Raw genomic sequence first — 14,897 nt, 5'->3', positions numbered from 1 at the left:
GAAGCCCTTACTTGTCTACCGATGTGGTGGGCAAACGCAAAGGCTTGGGTCACTAGACAGTTCTTCAACGAGTAGGTACACGACGTTTTTGCCCCACAAGTGAAGGACTATCTGAAGGAAAAAGACCTCCCAGTGAAGTGTTTCTTACTGATGGACTTCCTGGTTTAGAGGATGATTTAGTGGAGGAGTTCAGTTTCATCAAAGTTACATTCATACCTCCCAATACCGCCCCGATACTTCAGCCTATGGATCAACAAGTCATTTCCAACTTCACGAAACTGTACACTTCCAGAAGTGTTTTCAAGTTACCAAAATGAACACTTGGGGAATTTCCGAAAGATTACGTTTCCATTGTGAACTGCGTCAATCTCATTGACAACGCTTGGTGAGTCAAGTGACTCATTGGACCTTGAATTCGGAAATTGGAGAAAACTTTGGCCACAGTGTGTACCACAACGTGACTGAGGGCTCCCGATGTACGACGTACACCACCCTGGTACACGCTACATGCACTCATTGATGAGTCCAAGCATCATGTTGCGTTCTTCAGCACGCGCTCAGCTGCGCCGCATCCTCTTTTTTTCCCCCTGCTCATATCCTCTTTCTCACTTGACCATCGCTCTTGAATGAAGGCCAATTGGCAATAAGGCGGAAATGGAATCAGAGGGGGCGGCTTGGTAGTTGGTGGGGGGGTGTTAAATGGGGATCCCACACAAGGAAGCTGTTTATGATGCCACAAAGCGCAGCCCCCGTCGGGAAGGAAGGCAAGTGTGAAACGGATCTCGAACAGGAGCTTCTGTCAGCCTCCCTCTGTCACACTTTGTCTCATCACTTAAGATGATTTTTTAAAGGCCACTTCTGAATAAAATACACAGTTCAAAACATTAGGACTTTCCAAAAGTCATGTATATTACACACAGTGCATGTATCGCTTATGTTGAACTCATTGTCCTCTGTCAAAGGCATTTGGCTCAAATTTGTTACTTCTGTTTTTCATTCTTTTGGGGTTTTTTCCATCCCCCTCATTTTTATATCGCTAGTATGTCTGCTTTCATTTTATTTAAGACCTTGTTTTCCTTGGCAAAGCAGGGTCAAGTGATCATTAAAGTCAAATAAAACCTCATGTCACTTACATGATGCTCCATTAGATGTGGTCTGCGAGTCAAAACAACACCGGCGTGGCATGAAAACCAGACGCAGACTGTCAGTGACGCGTCACAGTAGTTTGGATTTTACACTCTCAGAAATGGGAGTACACGGTAAATCCTTTTCTGTCCCTCCAGGTACAATCTGTTTGATTGTACATCCATCCACCCATTTTCTGAGCTGCTTAGCCTCACAAGGGTCGCGAGAGTGCTGGAGCCTATCTTAGCGATCAGCGGGCAGGAGGCGGGGCACACCCTGAACTGGTTGCCAGCCGATCGCAGGCCACATGGAGACAGACAACAGTCCCACTCACAATTTAGAGTGTCCAATTAATGTTGCATGTTTTTTGGGATCTGGGAGGAAACCGGAGCTTCTGGAGAAAAAACACGCAGGCACGGGCAGAACATGCAAACGGCGGGGCCGGCCGGGATTGAACCCGGGACCTCAGAACTGTGAGGCCAACGCTTTACCAGCTGATTCACTGTGCCGCCCACATATTATGTCCTTTTATTTATTTTTGTGATGTTACAGACAAAAGCTGGATTTACGCTCCATGGATTGACAAAAGTCAATTTTCTTTTCTTTGAAAGACTTTCTTTTTTGTGGCATAACTGGTTTACAAATCATTGCATCATAACTGGATAATAATACATGGAATTTTATATCTCGAGTTGGGAATCAGGCCTCTTCCTAAAGTGAAAAAAAAATAAAAAATCTGATACGGATCTGATGCAAGTGGGGCGTGAACACACGGATGGGATATGCCCATCAAAGCAAGCTGGGCGTCACCCAAATGCTGCCAACGTCGACTGAGACACATCAATGTCTGCTTTAACCGAAAATGAACTTGTTTAAAAAAAAAAAAAAAAAACACTCCAAATCCCAAAGCACAGCAAAAGCATGGACAAATATGATTAAGATGTAGAATTGTGCCCATCATTTAAAAGGCAAAATAATTACAAGGGGGAAAAAACATTGGAATAATGTGGAACTTACTCTCATGTCAATAAAACATCTTTAACACATTTTTACTGTTTGATGATGACTTATTTATGAATTATTCAAACACTTATTATGGAATAAGTGTTAGAATAATTCAGTTGATTCGGGGTTCTCAAAAAATTCAGTTAAAATTATGTATGATTTTTTTTATACATCCTTAAATACTATGCAAACATCCAACTGTGTAAGTGAAAAAAAAAATTGTAAACCAAAAGTTACAGTTAGGTTATCTAAATAGTCTATAATATCTTAAATTGACAAATGCCTGTAAAATACAAAAACAAAACAAGCAGGTTAACGGCAAAAATTAATTAATAGATGAGACATACAAATTGCAAAATTAATACACTCAATCATTCAATCATTATTTTATATGCTGCAGTGTTTGTACAAACATTCTTTGGGTGACATAAATCTGCTATTACACAGTATCATGTCCTGGTTTACGTTATACATAGTTATAATGATTAATTTATTCAAATGAGTTTGAAAATGGGTAATTACGAAGACTGCATAAGGAGGAGTAAAGTTTACAGCTATTCAACACTGCGATGATGATTAATATCTTTCCTCTGCGCTCACAGCAGTTGCAGGAAACTTCACATGTTTCAGTCCATAAAGTTACTTGGTACTTTTAAAACGGATCACAACAGATCAAAACATCTGAAAACATGTACGCGTTCAAGATTCAATTTCCGAAAACCACAGTTTACAGTTACAAATCCGACCACAACTGGCTCCGATGGTCAAGGTAGCCAAGTTGACAATTTACACATGCTCACAAAATAAAGCATTCAATCATCATTCATTTGGTACTTTTGTTCTTTTGATCAAAAACTTGCTTTTGTCTATCAGTTCGTCACTGGGCGAGTTGCATCGAGTATTTGCCACAAGCCGCAGACCCACTGCCAAGCAGAAATAATTACGCAGGGAGGTGCAGATTATTAGAATGAATCCTCCTGTTGTGCGCATTTAACAAAACTCACATTTCCGCTTTGACAAGAGAGCATTGTAGCTGTGGAGGATGACTAAAAAATAAAATTTAGTCCAACTGGGGACTTGGAACTCAAGTACGGTAGTATTTTATTCTTCTTATTATTATGAGCTCTCACTTTTTGTTGTGCTGTGAGACAAAATTTAAGGAACAAGCAAGATTTAGACACACCTGTAATTGAGTGAAATCAAAAAAGAGGGGGTCCAATTAAGGTACTATGTTGTACTGATATCGAAAGTCACAATTCCAAGTGCACTTCATCCATTTGTTGAATGGGACAAACAGTCAAATATAAAAAAAAATAACACTCATAAGGAGCTGCTGTTGTCCACAACTGATGCCTGGATGCTCACACACCGACTCCCTCCAGGCCCTGATAGCACTTACTGGGCCACGCCTCTTAAAGGCATACATTCATCACATGAATACACTTTGCATGTTTATTTCTTTACGGTATCTATCATATTTTATTATGTCTGACATACAAGCAAGTCGGCGGCACGGTGGATCAGCTGGTAAAGCGTCGGCCTCATAGTTCCTGGCCCCGCCTTTGCGGAGTTTGCATGTTCTCGCCATGCCTGCGTGGGTTTTCTCCAGTTTCCTCCCACATTCATGCACATCACACATGCAACATTAAATGGACACTCTAAATTGCCCCTAGGTGTGATTGTAAGTGCAACTGTTTATCTCTATGTGCCCTATGATTGGCTGGCAATCAGTTCAGAGTGTACCCCGCCTCCTTCCCGTTGACAGCTAAGATAGGCTCCAGCACTCCCTGCGACCCTCATGAGGATAAGCGGCTCAGAAAATGGATGGATGGATTCAAGCAAGTCCATTTTCCTTAACACGTCCCCTGTACGTTTTGTACAAATTGCCGTGACAACAGCCGTACGTCACGGGGTCACGGTGGTCTCCCCGCGAGAGCCGGGGGTGGGTTGTCATCGGTGGGCTGCAAGCGGACCATTCGCTTCGGGATCAGCGCGGCGGCATGAGGCGGAGGCCAGTCAAGTTCAGCGTGCACGCTGTGCCGGGCCTAAACCTAATTAGGTGCCATCCCAATGTCAACACTGCTGATAGAAGACGAGGCTTCTCTTGCTCCAGCCACGCTGAGAGAGGCCTCCAAATATACGCCGAGCTCGGGCGGGCCCCCCCCGGCGGGCCCCCCCCCCAGCCGTCTGCGAGCTTTTGCTGCACCAACACATAACGTTTGCGCGTGTGCTTTTTGCTAGGCTGGATGCATGTGTTCGGTTTTTTGTTTTTTATGCTGTCCAAATGCAACAAAGGGTTATCTCCACTGAAAATTGTTTATTACCTGACTTTTCCATCAAAATGAAGGAATGAACTGACCAGTGCATTTCCTGTTCCGATTGGAATTTCAACAGCTTTCTTCACCACGCTGTTCACCGTTTGACATCACGAGAAGCAGATGACACCTCACAATTGATCAACAGTACGTCGCTGTTGCGAGCCTTCAAACAGGATGTTCACAGAGGGAAGTGGCCACTGAGAGTGTCATCGGCGGCTTGCAACAGACACACAGAGACTGGATTAGTCACAGAAGTGGACCTGCATAGGAATACTACATTGCCATAGTGGATACATACTTCAAACAATTTTGTCATTTAAGGTAGCTCCTGGTTGACCCTGATGAAACGTTTGCCACAGTCCAGAATTCAGCAGGGTTCAGTGCAGTCATCTCACTAACAAATGCAAATGAGGAATAGATTTCCTTTTATATATGTGCGTGAATGAGAGGGATGGAGGGGGAAGAGTGAGGCTCCAGGGAGAAGCGATAGTGAGGGTAGACAACTTCAAATACTTGGGGTCAACTATCCAGAGCAATGGTGAGTGGGGTAAGGAAGCGAAGAAACGGGTCCAAGCGAGGTGGAACAATTGGCGCAAGGTGTCTGGTGTTCTATGTGACAGAAGAGTATCCACTTGGATGAAGGGCAAAGTTTATAAAACAGTGGTGAGGCCGGCCATGATGTACGGATTAGAGACGGTGGCACTAAAGAAACAACAGGAAGCAGAACTTGAGGTAGCAGAAATGAAGATACTGATGTTCTCGCTTGGTATGAACAGGTTGGATCAGAATTAGAAATGAGCTCATTAGAGGGACACCCAAAGTTGGATGTTTTGGGGACAAGGTTCGAGAGAGCAGACTTCGATGGTTTGGACATGTCCACAGGCGAGAGAGTGAGTATATTGGTAGAAGGGTGCTGAGGATGGATGTTGTGAGGGAAGACATGAGGACAGTGGGGGTTAGAGAGGAGGATGCACGAGATAGGCTTAGATGGAAAAAGATAAGACGCTGTGGTGACCCTTAACGGGACAAGCCGAAAGGAAAAGAAGAATACCGTTTGAGTTACAATGGAACCCATCCGCCAACCCCAGACCACAAACGGGACTTGTTGTCGCAGGGCAGTCCCCCTCAACCAGGAATTATCCTGTCAATAAATAAACGGAAGCGCTGCATCCAATACAATGTTTCCATATTTTTGGCTGCTCTTATATCATGATGAAGCATTGAATTGATCCACCACCACCCCTCCCCCCAGTGCCACTTGAATTGCCGTTTAGTGAATATGGGATGGCCTCATTTGGTATCACCCTCTGCTGAACCAGAAAGTTAATCTTATTCTTATTTGCCATTTTAGTGCCCAATTGATTCAAAACGACTCACCCGCCACCATCCTCCACGAACCAGCAAGTAAAAATCATTTTTATCCCCCCCACACTTTTGTTAGTGGGATTTATTTCTGTTTGAGAAAGAATGCAAAGCACCCACTCCCCACCCCAGCTCAGTATCCAAAGCTTCTTCTTACCTTTTGTTACCACTTCAACATTGGCAGAGGTCTGCGCTCCACTAATTGACATTCTTTTATAGTTTCCCCCTGTTTTATTTATACTTCCTCTTCCCGCTCACGGCGCAAAAAAACGGCAGCAAATTCCCGATTCGGTTCGACCAAATATGGATTCCTAGCGCTCGGAGGTAAAACACGTCGGCACGCACCGTTGCCTTTTTAACGTGTCATCAAGCCGTCATCTAATTCCATTTATACGGCTAAAAAGCCCCTCACAAACAGATTACCTGCTGCATAGGAGGGAGGCCCCTCTTTCACTGTGTAATTGTGGCACGGCGCCACGTCCTCCCACTGCTTCTTAGTCCATTAAAATACAGATGAGAGCCTTTTACAGCGCGCGCCAACAGCAACGCCTCCCAGCTAATCCGGCAAGCAACACAAACATCACATGAATTATGCGTAATGGAGACGACTCGCTGCTGGCGCAGCTGACGGAGCGCGCAAACAAAACGCCCGTTTATTTTTGGTTAATGTTTGGATTTTGGTTTTTTTCTGATTGGGCTTTTCATCTAAGTAATTAGCTGGCAAATATAGAAATCCACGTGCTCCGCCGAGAGGCTGTCGTTAGGTGCGCTTCCAGCACTTCTTCTTTTTCCTGTCTCGCACGCGGGGAAAAACTTCCTCTGCGTTCAGCATTTCAACTTGTCTGCCTGCTAATTCCATTCCAAGTCCCCTTTCTCTGGCTCCCGGGCCGCGTAAACAACGCCACGTCGCTTCCGTGTCGCCATCTCATCTACTTAGCGCGTGCTATTTATTCATCCTTTTAATGCCCAATCTTGGCAAAGGCGAGTGAAACCCAGCACCTTAATTCCATTAGCTTGTTACTCCAATAAGTTCCAATAAAATAACGCCACTCACACACATAATACGCGTAAAAACGCAGCAGCCGTCCCCCTGGGACTTCTTTTAATAAAGCTAATAGAAGCTAAAGGTTGGTGCTGTTTTGCTGATATTCAAATAAACGGTCGTTAACCTGGGCATACTTTAACGAAGGGGTGTGGCCTATTTATGGCCACCAAGCAGTGCACTTGCCGTGCAAATTTTGTTTCCATCGGCAAAAGTCTTGGTCTGTTTGCAGCCCCGGCAAAGGGGGACGAGACCTAAAGTCGCATTAGAGGGAGATGAAATATCAACTGAAAAAAAAAATGAAAGGAAAAAGGAAACGGGAAAAAAATGTTGACGTGCCACCTGACCTTCTACAAAAAAAAAAAATTCTACACACACATTCAAGTGCTTAGAATCGTACAAACAGGTGACTTTTATTATGACTATGATTAGAGGTATCCATTTATGTATTTACTTTGACACCTGAGTTGTGATTTGTTTTCATGTCTCATGATAATAGTGTAACAATCCATCCATCCATCCATTTTCTTAGCCGGTTATCCTCATGTGGGTCATGGGAGTGCTGAAGCCTATCCCAGTTCTCAACGGGCAGGAGGCACCCTGAACTGGTTTCCAGCCAAACGCAGGGCACATCGAGACAAACAGCCGCATTCACAATCACACCTTGGCGCAATTCAGAGTGTCCAATTAATGTTTTATGTTTCTGGGATGTGAGAGGAAACTCACGCAGGCACGGGGAGAACATGCAAACTCCACACAGGCGGGGCCGGGATCGAACCCAGGTCCTCAGAACAATGCTTTACCAGCTGACCCACCGTTCCACCGGGACATATATTATTTGTTTTAAAACTATCTTTACATGAACTATCATAAATAGAAACCCAATATCCAGAGAATTTCCTGAATGAATAACACTCAAACTAATTCAACATAATTAGCTTGGAAGGGTTTTACTACTCATTTATAGCTATATTATTTTCAAAACTCTTCAAAGGACCTTGCAAAGATGTCTTAAAACTCTTCGATACAGCAGCCCAGTCGTGACGGTAGTAGTTGCCCTCAGCAGGTTAAGAAAAATTGCTTTTGGCAGCGATGCAGTACTACGGTACCACAAATTAACACGGGAATACCGACACTGTCAAAAACTCAAGAAAACAAGACTGAATTTTGTGATACCGGCATAAAAAAAACAGATGCCCTCTTCTTTGTTGGATTCTGTGAAGAGGATACACTATTTACCTGCCGCCCAAATACTCCACAGTGCAAACAGACTAAACAGGAGTCACCATTCCAAAGCAGTTCTACAAGGAACCAAAACCAACTCCACCACTCGGCTTTGCGGAACGGGCAAACTTCACGTTGAATCCGATTGCATGCCACTGCTCAGTTTCTCACCCTCCTCCCCGGTCCCAATGTGCTCCTTAAAGACTCTTCATTTCAGAAGTCACTCTGCTTTTGTTAGTGAAAAGGCTGATGAGGGCCCGTGTTGGGGGGGGCAGATTAGATGTCAAAAGCAAAGAGAGAGAGAGAGAGAGAGAGAGAGAGAGAGAGAGAGACTAATGACATGCAGGGCAGATAAACTGAAAGACAAGACAAAGAGAAAGTAATGGGGATATAAAGTGAAGGGGAAAGGCTGTCTGTGTTGCTGCTGCTGCTACTGCTGCTGCTGCTGCTCGGCCTGATCCTGAGCCGTGAGCCAATGAGATGGGTGAGAAGGAGGAGAAGGAGGAGGTGGGATGAGCGATAAGAGGCCAAGAGGATTACGGCCGTGAGAACCTTTGTTGTTGTGATGCGCTCAATGGTCCACCTGACCACTTCAACGTGCTCGCTGCCGCAAATCTGCATGGGAGGCCACTGCACTGCAAGACGTGACATTGCGGGCGGCCCCAGTGGTGGGAGGCGGGCCGACACCCATTCAACGCCTTCCGTTCATGGTTCTCAGACTTTACGTTGAAGTGGGTAAGCAGGACGTGGCAGGTTGTGTCAGTTAAAAACCGACTGACAGCAACATCGGGCATGCCTGCACAGTGCTGACTCCGCATTAAGGGCAGGTGGCTACGTGCCCCACCAGTTCTGGATGATCTATCTTTTTTTTTTTTTTTTTTGTATAGATTAAACTGGTGTGTAAGAAAACAAAACGAAAATATTAACAAATCCAAAACGTATTTTTTTTCCTTCAACAGTAGAGTCGACGCGGTCGGTAAAAGTGTTCTATTGGCCTTCAGGGCAAGAACAATTGAGCACAATTTTTTGCCCGGCAACAAGAAGTTTGGAAATAATATGGCCATTTCTCAATTAGACTTTGGCGACCTTTTATTGGTTGTGGTGTTACTTTACTTTACGCTGACTTGTACGACGTGGTGAACACTCAGTACTGCTTAAAAGAAGAATTAGAGTTACCACAAGGCAGAGCGAGGCATCGGTGAGTGTTCATTGGTTCCGCTAAAAACTTCTGCGCTTCCTACATGAACTCTCTCTTCCCTCTATGCTATGGAAACAGACCCCGATTGAGTAAGCGCCAGAGACGCTGCGGTTTGATGGCATTATGGGGAAACAGAATCAGCCTTGACAAAGACTTTGCATTTACACGACCATTTTGCCATCGGTGTGCGATTACGCTCAATATATTAAGAAAGAAATATAGATTCTGTTTTGCTATCCCTACCATGATTAAGTTCAAGAATGGAATAATACTCCATTTCAAAGGCCAGCTCCTGAGGGATAGCATTTGATAATAATAATAATAACAATAAAGCGTAATTCTATGTAGGTTGCACATGATTGAAGTGCTACTTCTGCTTCTGCGTTGGACAGCAGATTATTTGTCATCCTTCACTACAACGATGTGTAATAACTTGACTCCGACTGACCCGGTCAAAACTATGGCAATGAATGCTGATATAACATAACCAGTATGCCTTATAATGTGTCTTAAAATATATACAGGTATATCATTTTACTCTGACAACAAGATTAGCACAAGCGTTAGCACTAACGCGACTTGACAGGTGTCAAGTCGTGTTAGCGCTAACGTTTCTGCTAATCGTACTGCTAGTACGGGAACGTTTTACACCCGCATTTCCCAACCTTCATCGAGCCGAGGTGCGCATTTTACACTCGAATAAATCTCATGACACACCGCCAGACGAAATGTCACAAAAGATTGATTCATAGGTTCATTATCATCTTGTACGGGGGGGGGGGGTGTTCTGCCTGTCACTATATGTCACTGGCATAGAACAAATATGCATGAATACAATTTGCAGGCATGGGATAATTTCCCATGACACAATAAATGATTTCTCATGTGGCGTACTGGAGCATACTGCTTGGGAATTACGGTTTTGGACCAAGAACCAACGATATTAGCGCATATTGAAATATCCACAACCGGCCAACAATGCCGAGAGAGAAGCTAGCACAAACGTTAGCCCCGAGACAACCTGAGAAGGCGTTCGGGGCCGCTCAATCAATATTTTAACGCATCTGAACAGTGAAGCGACGTCGCCACGACGACACCCGGGATGCGATTCACCTCGTCACGTCGCGATGAGTCCGAAGCTGTTATTTCAAAAGGGATAAACGCACACGCTCTCAGCAACAACAACACAGAGCCGTTAGACCAGGAGTTCTCAGAACCTCATTTCAGGTCTCAATTCCCCTTGGAATAGAGGAAGCTGACCAACGGCATTGTGGGATTGAAACAAGATCAAAGGTTACTCGGTGAGCGTTACACTTGAGACTCGTTGCTCTGGCTTTGCAATTTGGACGAATCACTACTTTGCCGACGACGCCGGGGGCACAAATTGCCACCGTGACATGCAAGTCACCCGTTGACGGACGTCTCCGCCCTACATGAGTGAAAAACCGGACTATTACGAAAGGTGCGGTACCGAAAACGATTGCTCCTTTGAAAAGCGTTCGAGTTACCCCGACCAGCCGCGCTTTACCGGTTTACATGGTGATGCCTTTGTCCCCTGGTCCAATCTGGCCACCTCTCCTCTCCCAGTGCCTCTCATTTTACAACAGAGAGAGAGAGAAAGACCACAGGAGAGGCTGAAGGGAGGCGCACAAAGAGAAGACCAGAAAGTGCAACGTTTAACACCCAACGGATGTTAGCTTAGGCACTATTTTGACCAGAAGCTTACACTACATTGACAAATACGAACTTTCAAGCAAAAATGCCACAAAGGTCCGTGTTAATAAGAATAATAATAGATTAATTCATTGTTGTTGGATGAGGCCCTCGTCTCACTTTCTGTCAGCATCAAGGTCAGAAGACACGCTGCTTGTGGTTCGAAGTAATAGGCCGCCTGTTTCAAGTGCTTTTTTTATTTTTATTTTTTTTGCCAAACTTTTTTTTTAGACATTTTAACTTTTCAGTTTTCCGTTTGCATGTTTTAATTTTTACATTTTAATGTCAAAACCATACATTTTGGCTTCAATGACATACTGCACTTTTTTTCCCCACTTTCGCCACTCACCCTAAGATTTTCATTTATTACACTTTTTAAAAATTCAAATATGCATTTGTTTACTGTTTCTAAGACATTATTATTATTATTATTTTATATCAGACACATTCCGCCTTCCTGACCCATTTGAACACGGGGCAATTTGTCAATTCTTGACATTTTAATGTCAGACCACACAATTACTCCACTATTATGAGACATTTTACGTCACACCGCACCATTTTAGCTAGTTTTCCTTGACATTTCAAGGTCACACTACAATTTTCCTACTTTTCTAAAATATATTGCAGAACCACCATTTTCTTCCACTTTTTTTCATATTTTTGTCATCTTTTTCCCAATTTTTTGGACATCCTGATGTCAAACTTATACATCCTGATGTCAAATCCTCACGATCATTTTTGTCCTCACTAGTGCTTGATAAAGTGTCAACTGTGATTTTTTTTCCACTGTACTTTGACATTTTAACATCAAACACAGCACAGTTTTGTTACTTTTCTAAGAAAAAAAAGTCAAACTGGACAGTTTTTCAACATTGGCTTGACCTTTTATTGTCAAACACTTTCCACCTTCTTGAGACATTTTAACCTTTTTTTAGACTTTCCACTTTTCATTTTAATGTCAGATGACAATTTCTTTCAACTGCTCTGACATTTTATTTTTAAACACAGTTTGTAACCATCCGTTTTTTTCACCCATTGTTGATATTTCAATGAGTATCTATACAATTTTTCAAATGCATATGAAAGCCCAAGTATCCAATTTTCTATAAAACTGGACTTTTTTTGACCGCACAGTTTTACTACATTTTTCATGTTCTTATTAAAATGGTTCATTTCCCTTCCTATTTTTTGACGTTCTCATCTTATTGTCAAGTTGCACACTTTTTCCCATCGTTCTTCAACATTTTAGTCATAAACAAGCTATTTCCCACAGCCGGACAGACAGCATGATGTATTCTGATCCGGTTTTGGGTGGTCTATAGTGGCCGACCGCTCCGCCTCAGGGTGGTCTGCTGTAACCAAGCGCAATGTGGACTCTAACGCGAGTAAGAGAAGATGCAAGGATGTGACAAGAAAGGAGGAGGAAGACAGAAAGAGGACAACAACAAAAAAAGAAGGAGCATTTCAGACCGTAAAGTGACTTTTTCCAAGGGTCCCACAAACTCAAGGCAAAGTATAAAAACCACTGCAGATATTGTTTATATCAATGCCATAAAATTATTATGAACACAAATCATCACTGAAGCATCACAAAACAGGAACCAAATACCACTGTCATCAAAATAATGTAAAAGTCACCTAATGCAATCAAGATCCTGTAAAAAGACACTAAATACAATTTATGATTGCTTAACAGTATACAGCCCATATAAAGAATATTCACTCACTTGCCCACGGTATTAGAAACAATTTCATAATTGTTAGAAGCTGAATCAAGAATTTGAAGGAAAATATTTCTGCTTAGTGTTGATTGACACTGATCAATATGTAGTCTTTAATTGGTTCAGTTTAATTATGATTTGGGCTTCCTTATTATTTAGTATTTACTCATTTCTAGTACAATGATCATTTGAATAGAAATGATAACACTGAAAATATTACTAACAGTACAAAAAACGTGTATATCTAATAACAATATTGTTAAAGTAATACAACCCTGACATAATATTTGTAAAAGGAGAGTATTTGACACAGCTCGTTACTGGATTGTATTGTGCAAGTGTACTTAATGTTGTGACCTCTGAGTCCAGTAGTTGTGATTTGTGTGTGTGTGTGTGTGTGTTTGTGTGTGTGTGTACTCTGCCATACTTGTTTACTTTGCATCATAAATGGAGGATGTGTACTTTAAAATACAATGTATCGTGCCTTAAAAAAAGATTAAAGAAATAAAAACAGCAGAAACTAGAGTAGCAAACATAACATTCCATCACTTAACACTGGTGCACGGTGTGTGTGTGTGTGTGTGTGTGTGTGTGTGTGTGTGTGTGTGTGTGTGTGTGTGTGTGTGTGTGTGTGTTGTGTGTGTGTGTGTGTGTGTTCGGACCTCGGGTCGGTCAGCTGAGAAGCGTCCGGCCCTCCCCCGGATTGACACCCGTGGTCGCCATGGAAACCGCCTGAGCGGCGCCTCGAGGGGCTTGCGAGGGGTCTTGTTGTGAATCCAGTGACGTCACGGCGGCGGCGCCAGAGAGTCTGCTCCAGAGAGAGAGAGAGAGAGAGAGAGAGAGAGAGAGAGAGAGAGAGAGAGAGAGGAGAGAGAGAGAGAGAGAGAGAGAGCAGAAAAGTGAGAAGCTCCTCCTGATGCTCTTTTTTGCAGTCTCTCAGCTTCTCTGCTGCAGGCACACATCGGTCTGTATTCGCCTTACGACGCCTTACGACGCTTCGAGGTTCCGAAATCCGTGTCGGCGCAGGTTCGTGACATGATGATGAGGTCCGCCCCGGTGGAGCCCCCCATCCCATGCACAGTACCTAATTTGTCATTAGAAACAACATTTGAAAGATTAAGCGCAGAAGTGTGTCACGTGATGGCCTGCCCGTTTACTTCAATTGTTTGAGAGAACAGTATATATATTTTTTTTAATAAAGCAAATAAAATGAATCTAACGAACACCTATGCACATATTTAAGGGTTAAGGTATTAATTTCACTGTCTGTCTGTCTGTCTTGACTGTTGTGGAACTCGGTCCTGGTGCTTCATGCCGAAACTGTAGTTCTAAATCCTGTTCACGTTGCCTCGGGTGCCGTCCAAATATTTGCACCACAAACCAAACTAGTTTGAACCCATTTTTTGAGTCCCTCGTGCACGCGAGCTGACTGGATGGTGCAGGTGTACCTAATAAAGCGGTCGTCGGTGACACTCGCGTTTTTTCTGTGCGTCGGTAAAACGCTAGAATACTCCATAGACGGGCAAAAACACGAAGAAGAAGAAGCGGTAGAACTTCCACGTTTAATACGTACTCGTGCAAGTTTGTCACGGGTCCGAGCGTCGCGCTGCTTGTTGCATTCCCTCACAGAAAGTTCACACCGGTGCGGACTTGCGGGGATTAATCAGACGCGCCTGCTCTCGTTTGGGTGGAAACGGGGGAGAAAAAAATATTTTCATAAACCTTTATTTATTTATTTATTTAGACATTGTCATGAACGCACGCACGCAACATAAAACGAAAGGAAAGTCACCGTGCGCTTTTATTATTTGACATATTTAGGAATATAGCGGGGAAAGCTACATAACATGTTTTTTTTTTTATTGAAATGTTAAAAAGTGCCCATGCAATAACTTCCGGAGACGATTTACATTTTCAAATATCACGGTTTGTTGTTGCTGCCGCGGTTTTATTTCATAAGGTTGAGACTTGTTGTTTTAACTATGATGAAATCTCGTCATAGCGAATAAATCTCACTTTGCGCAATTATTGGGCGCACCTCGTCAAAGTCAATTGCGAACCTTGTGCAGCATTAATTCTCTTGATCACAAACAGGTAAGAGGTTCATTTCCCCAAATTGCCCACCGGAGCTCGGCGAAGCCCGCTGGGGCCCCGCCTCCCCGCTCCCGTTGCCTCGGTAACGAGCC

At 43.4% G+C, this 14,897-nt stretch overlaps 1 protein-coding gene across 14 annotated transcripts in view; it reads right to left on the bottom strand.

Moving 5' to 3' along the window:
• Window positions 1–14,510, bottom strand: part of LOC133513351 (uncharacterized) — a 197,631-nt gene extending 183,121 nt beyond the window's left edge. For 5 of the 14 annotated variants that reach the window (XM_061844072.1, XM_061844075.1, XM_061844070.1 and 2 more), the window contains exons 1-3: window positions 14,285–14,510; window positions 13,703–13,795; window positions 13,374–13,519 (exon numbers count right to left, since the gene is read on the bottom strand). In XM_061844072.1, coding sequence (XP_061700056.1) covers window positions 13,374–13,519; window positions 13,703–13,786 — 230 coding nt within the window. In that variant the 5' untranslated portion in view covers window positions 13,787–13,795; window positions 14,285–14,510. Of the gene's footprint in view, window positions 1–4,510; window positions 4,665–4,746; window positions 4,843–12,293; window positions 12,367–13,373; window positions 13,520–13,692; window positions 13,796–14,284 lie in introns of those variants that run through there. The other 9 variants (XR_009798468.1, XR_009798466.1, XR_009798465.1 and 6 more) reach the window with 8 other exon arrangements.
• Between the last annotated feature and the right edge of the window lie 387 nt (window positions 14,511–14,897).

Source organism: Syngnathoides biaculeatus, chromosome 15 (genome assembly GCF_019802595.1).
Source record: "Syngnathoides biaculeatus isolate LvHL_M chromosome 15, ASM1980259v1, whole genome shotgun sequence".
NCBI lineage: Eukaryota > Metazoa > Chordata > Actinopteri > Syngnathiformes > Syngnathidae > Syngnathoides > Syngnathoides biaculeatus.
The sequence above is the reverse complement of the archived record's forward strand: the minus strand, read 5'-3'. Positions and strand labels throughout refer to the sequence as shown.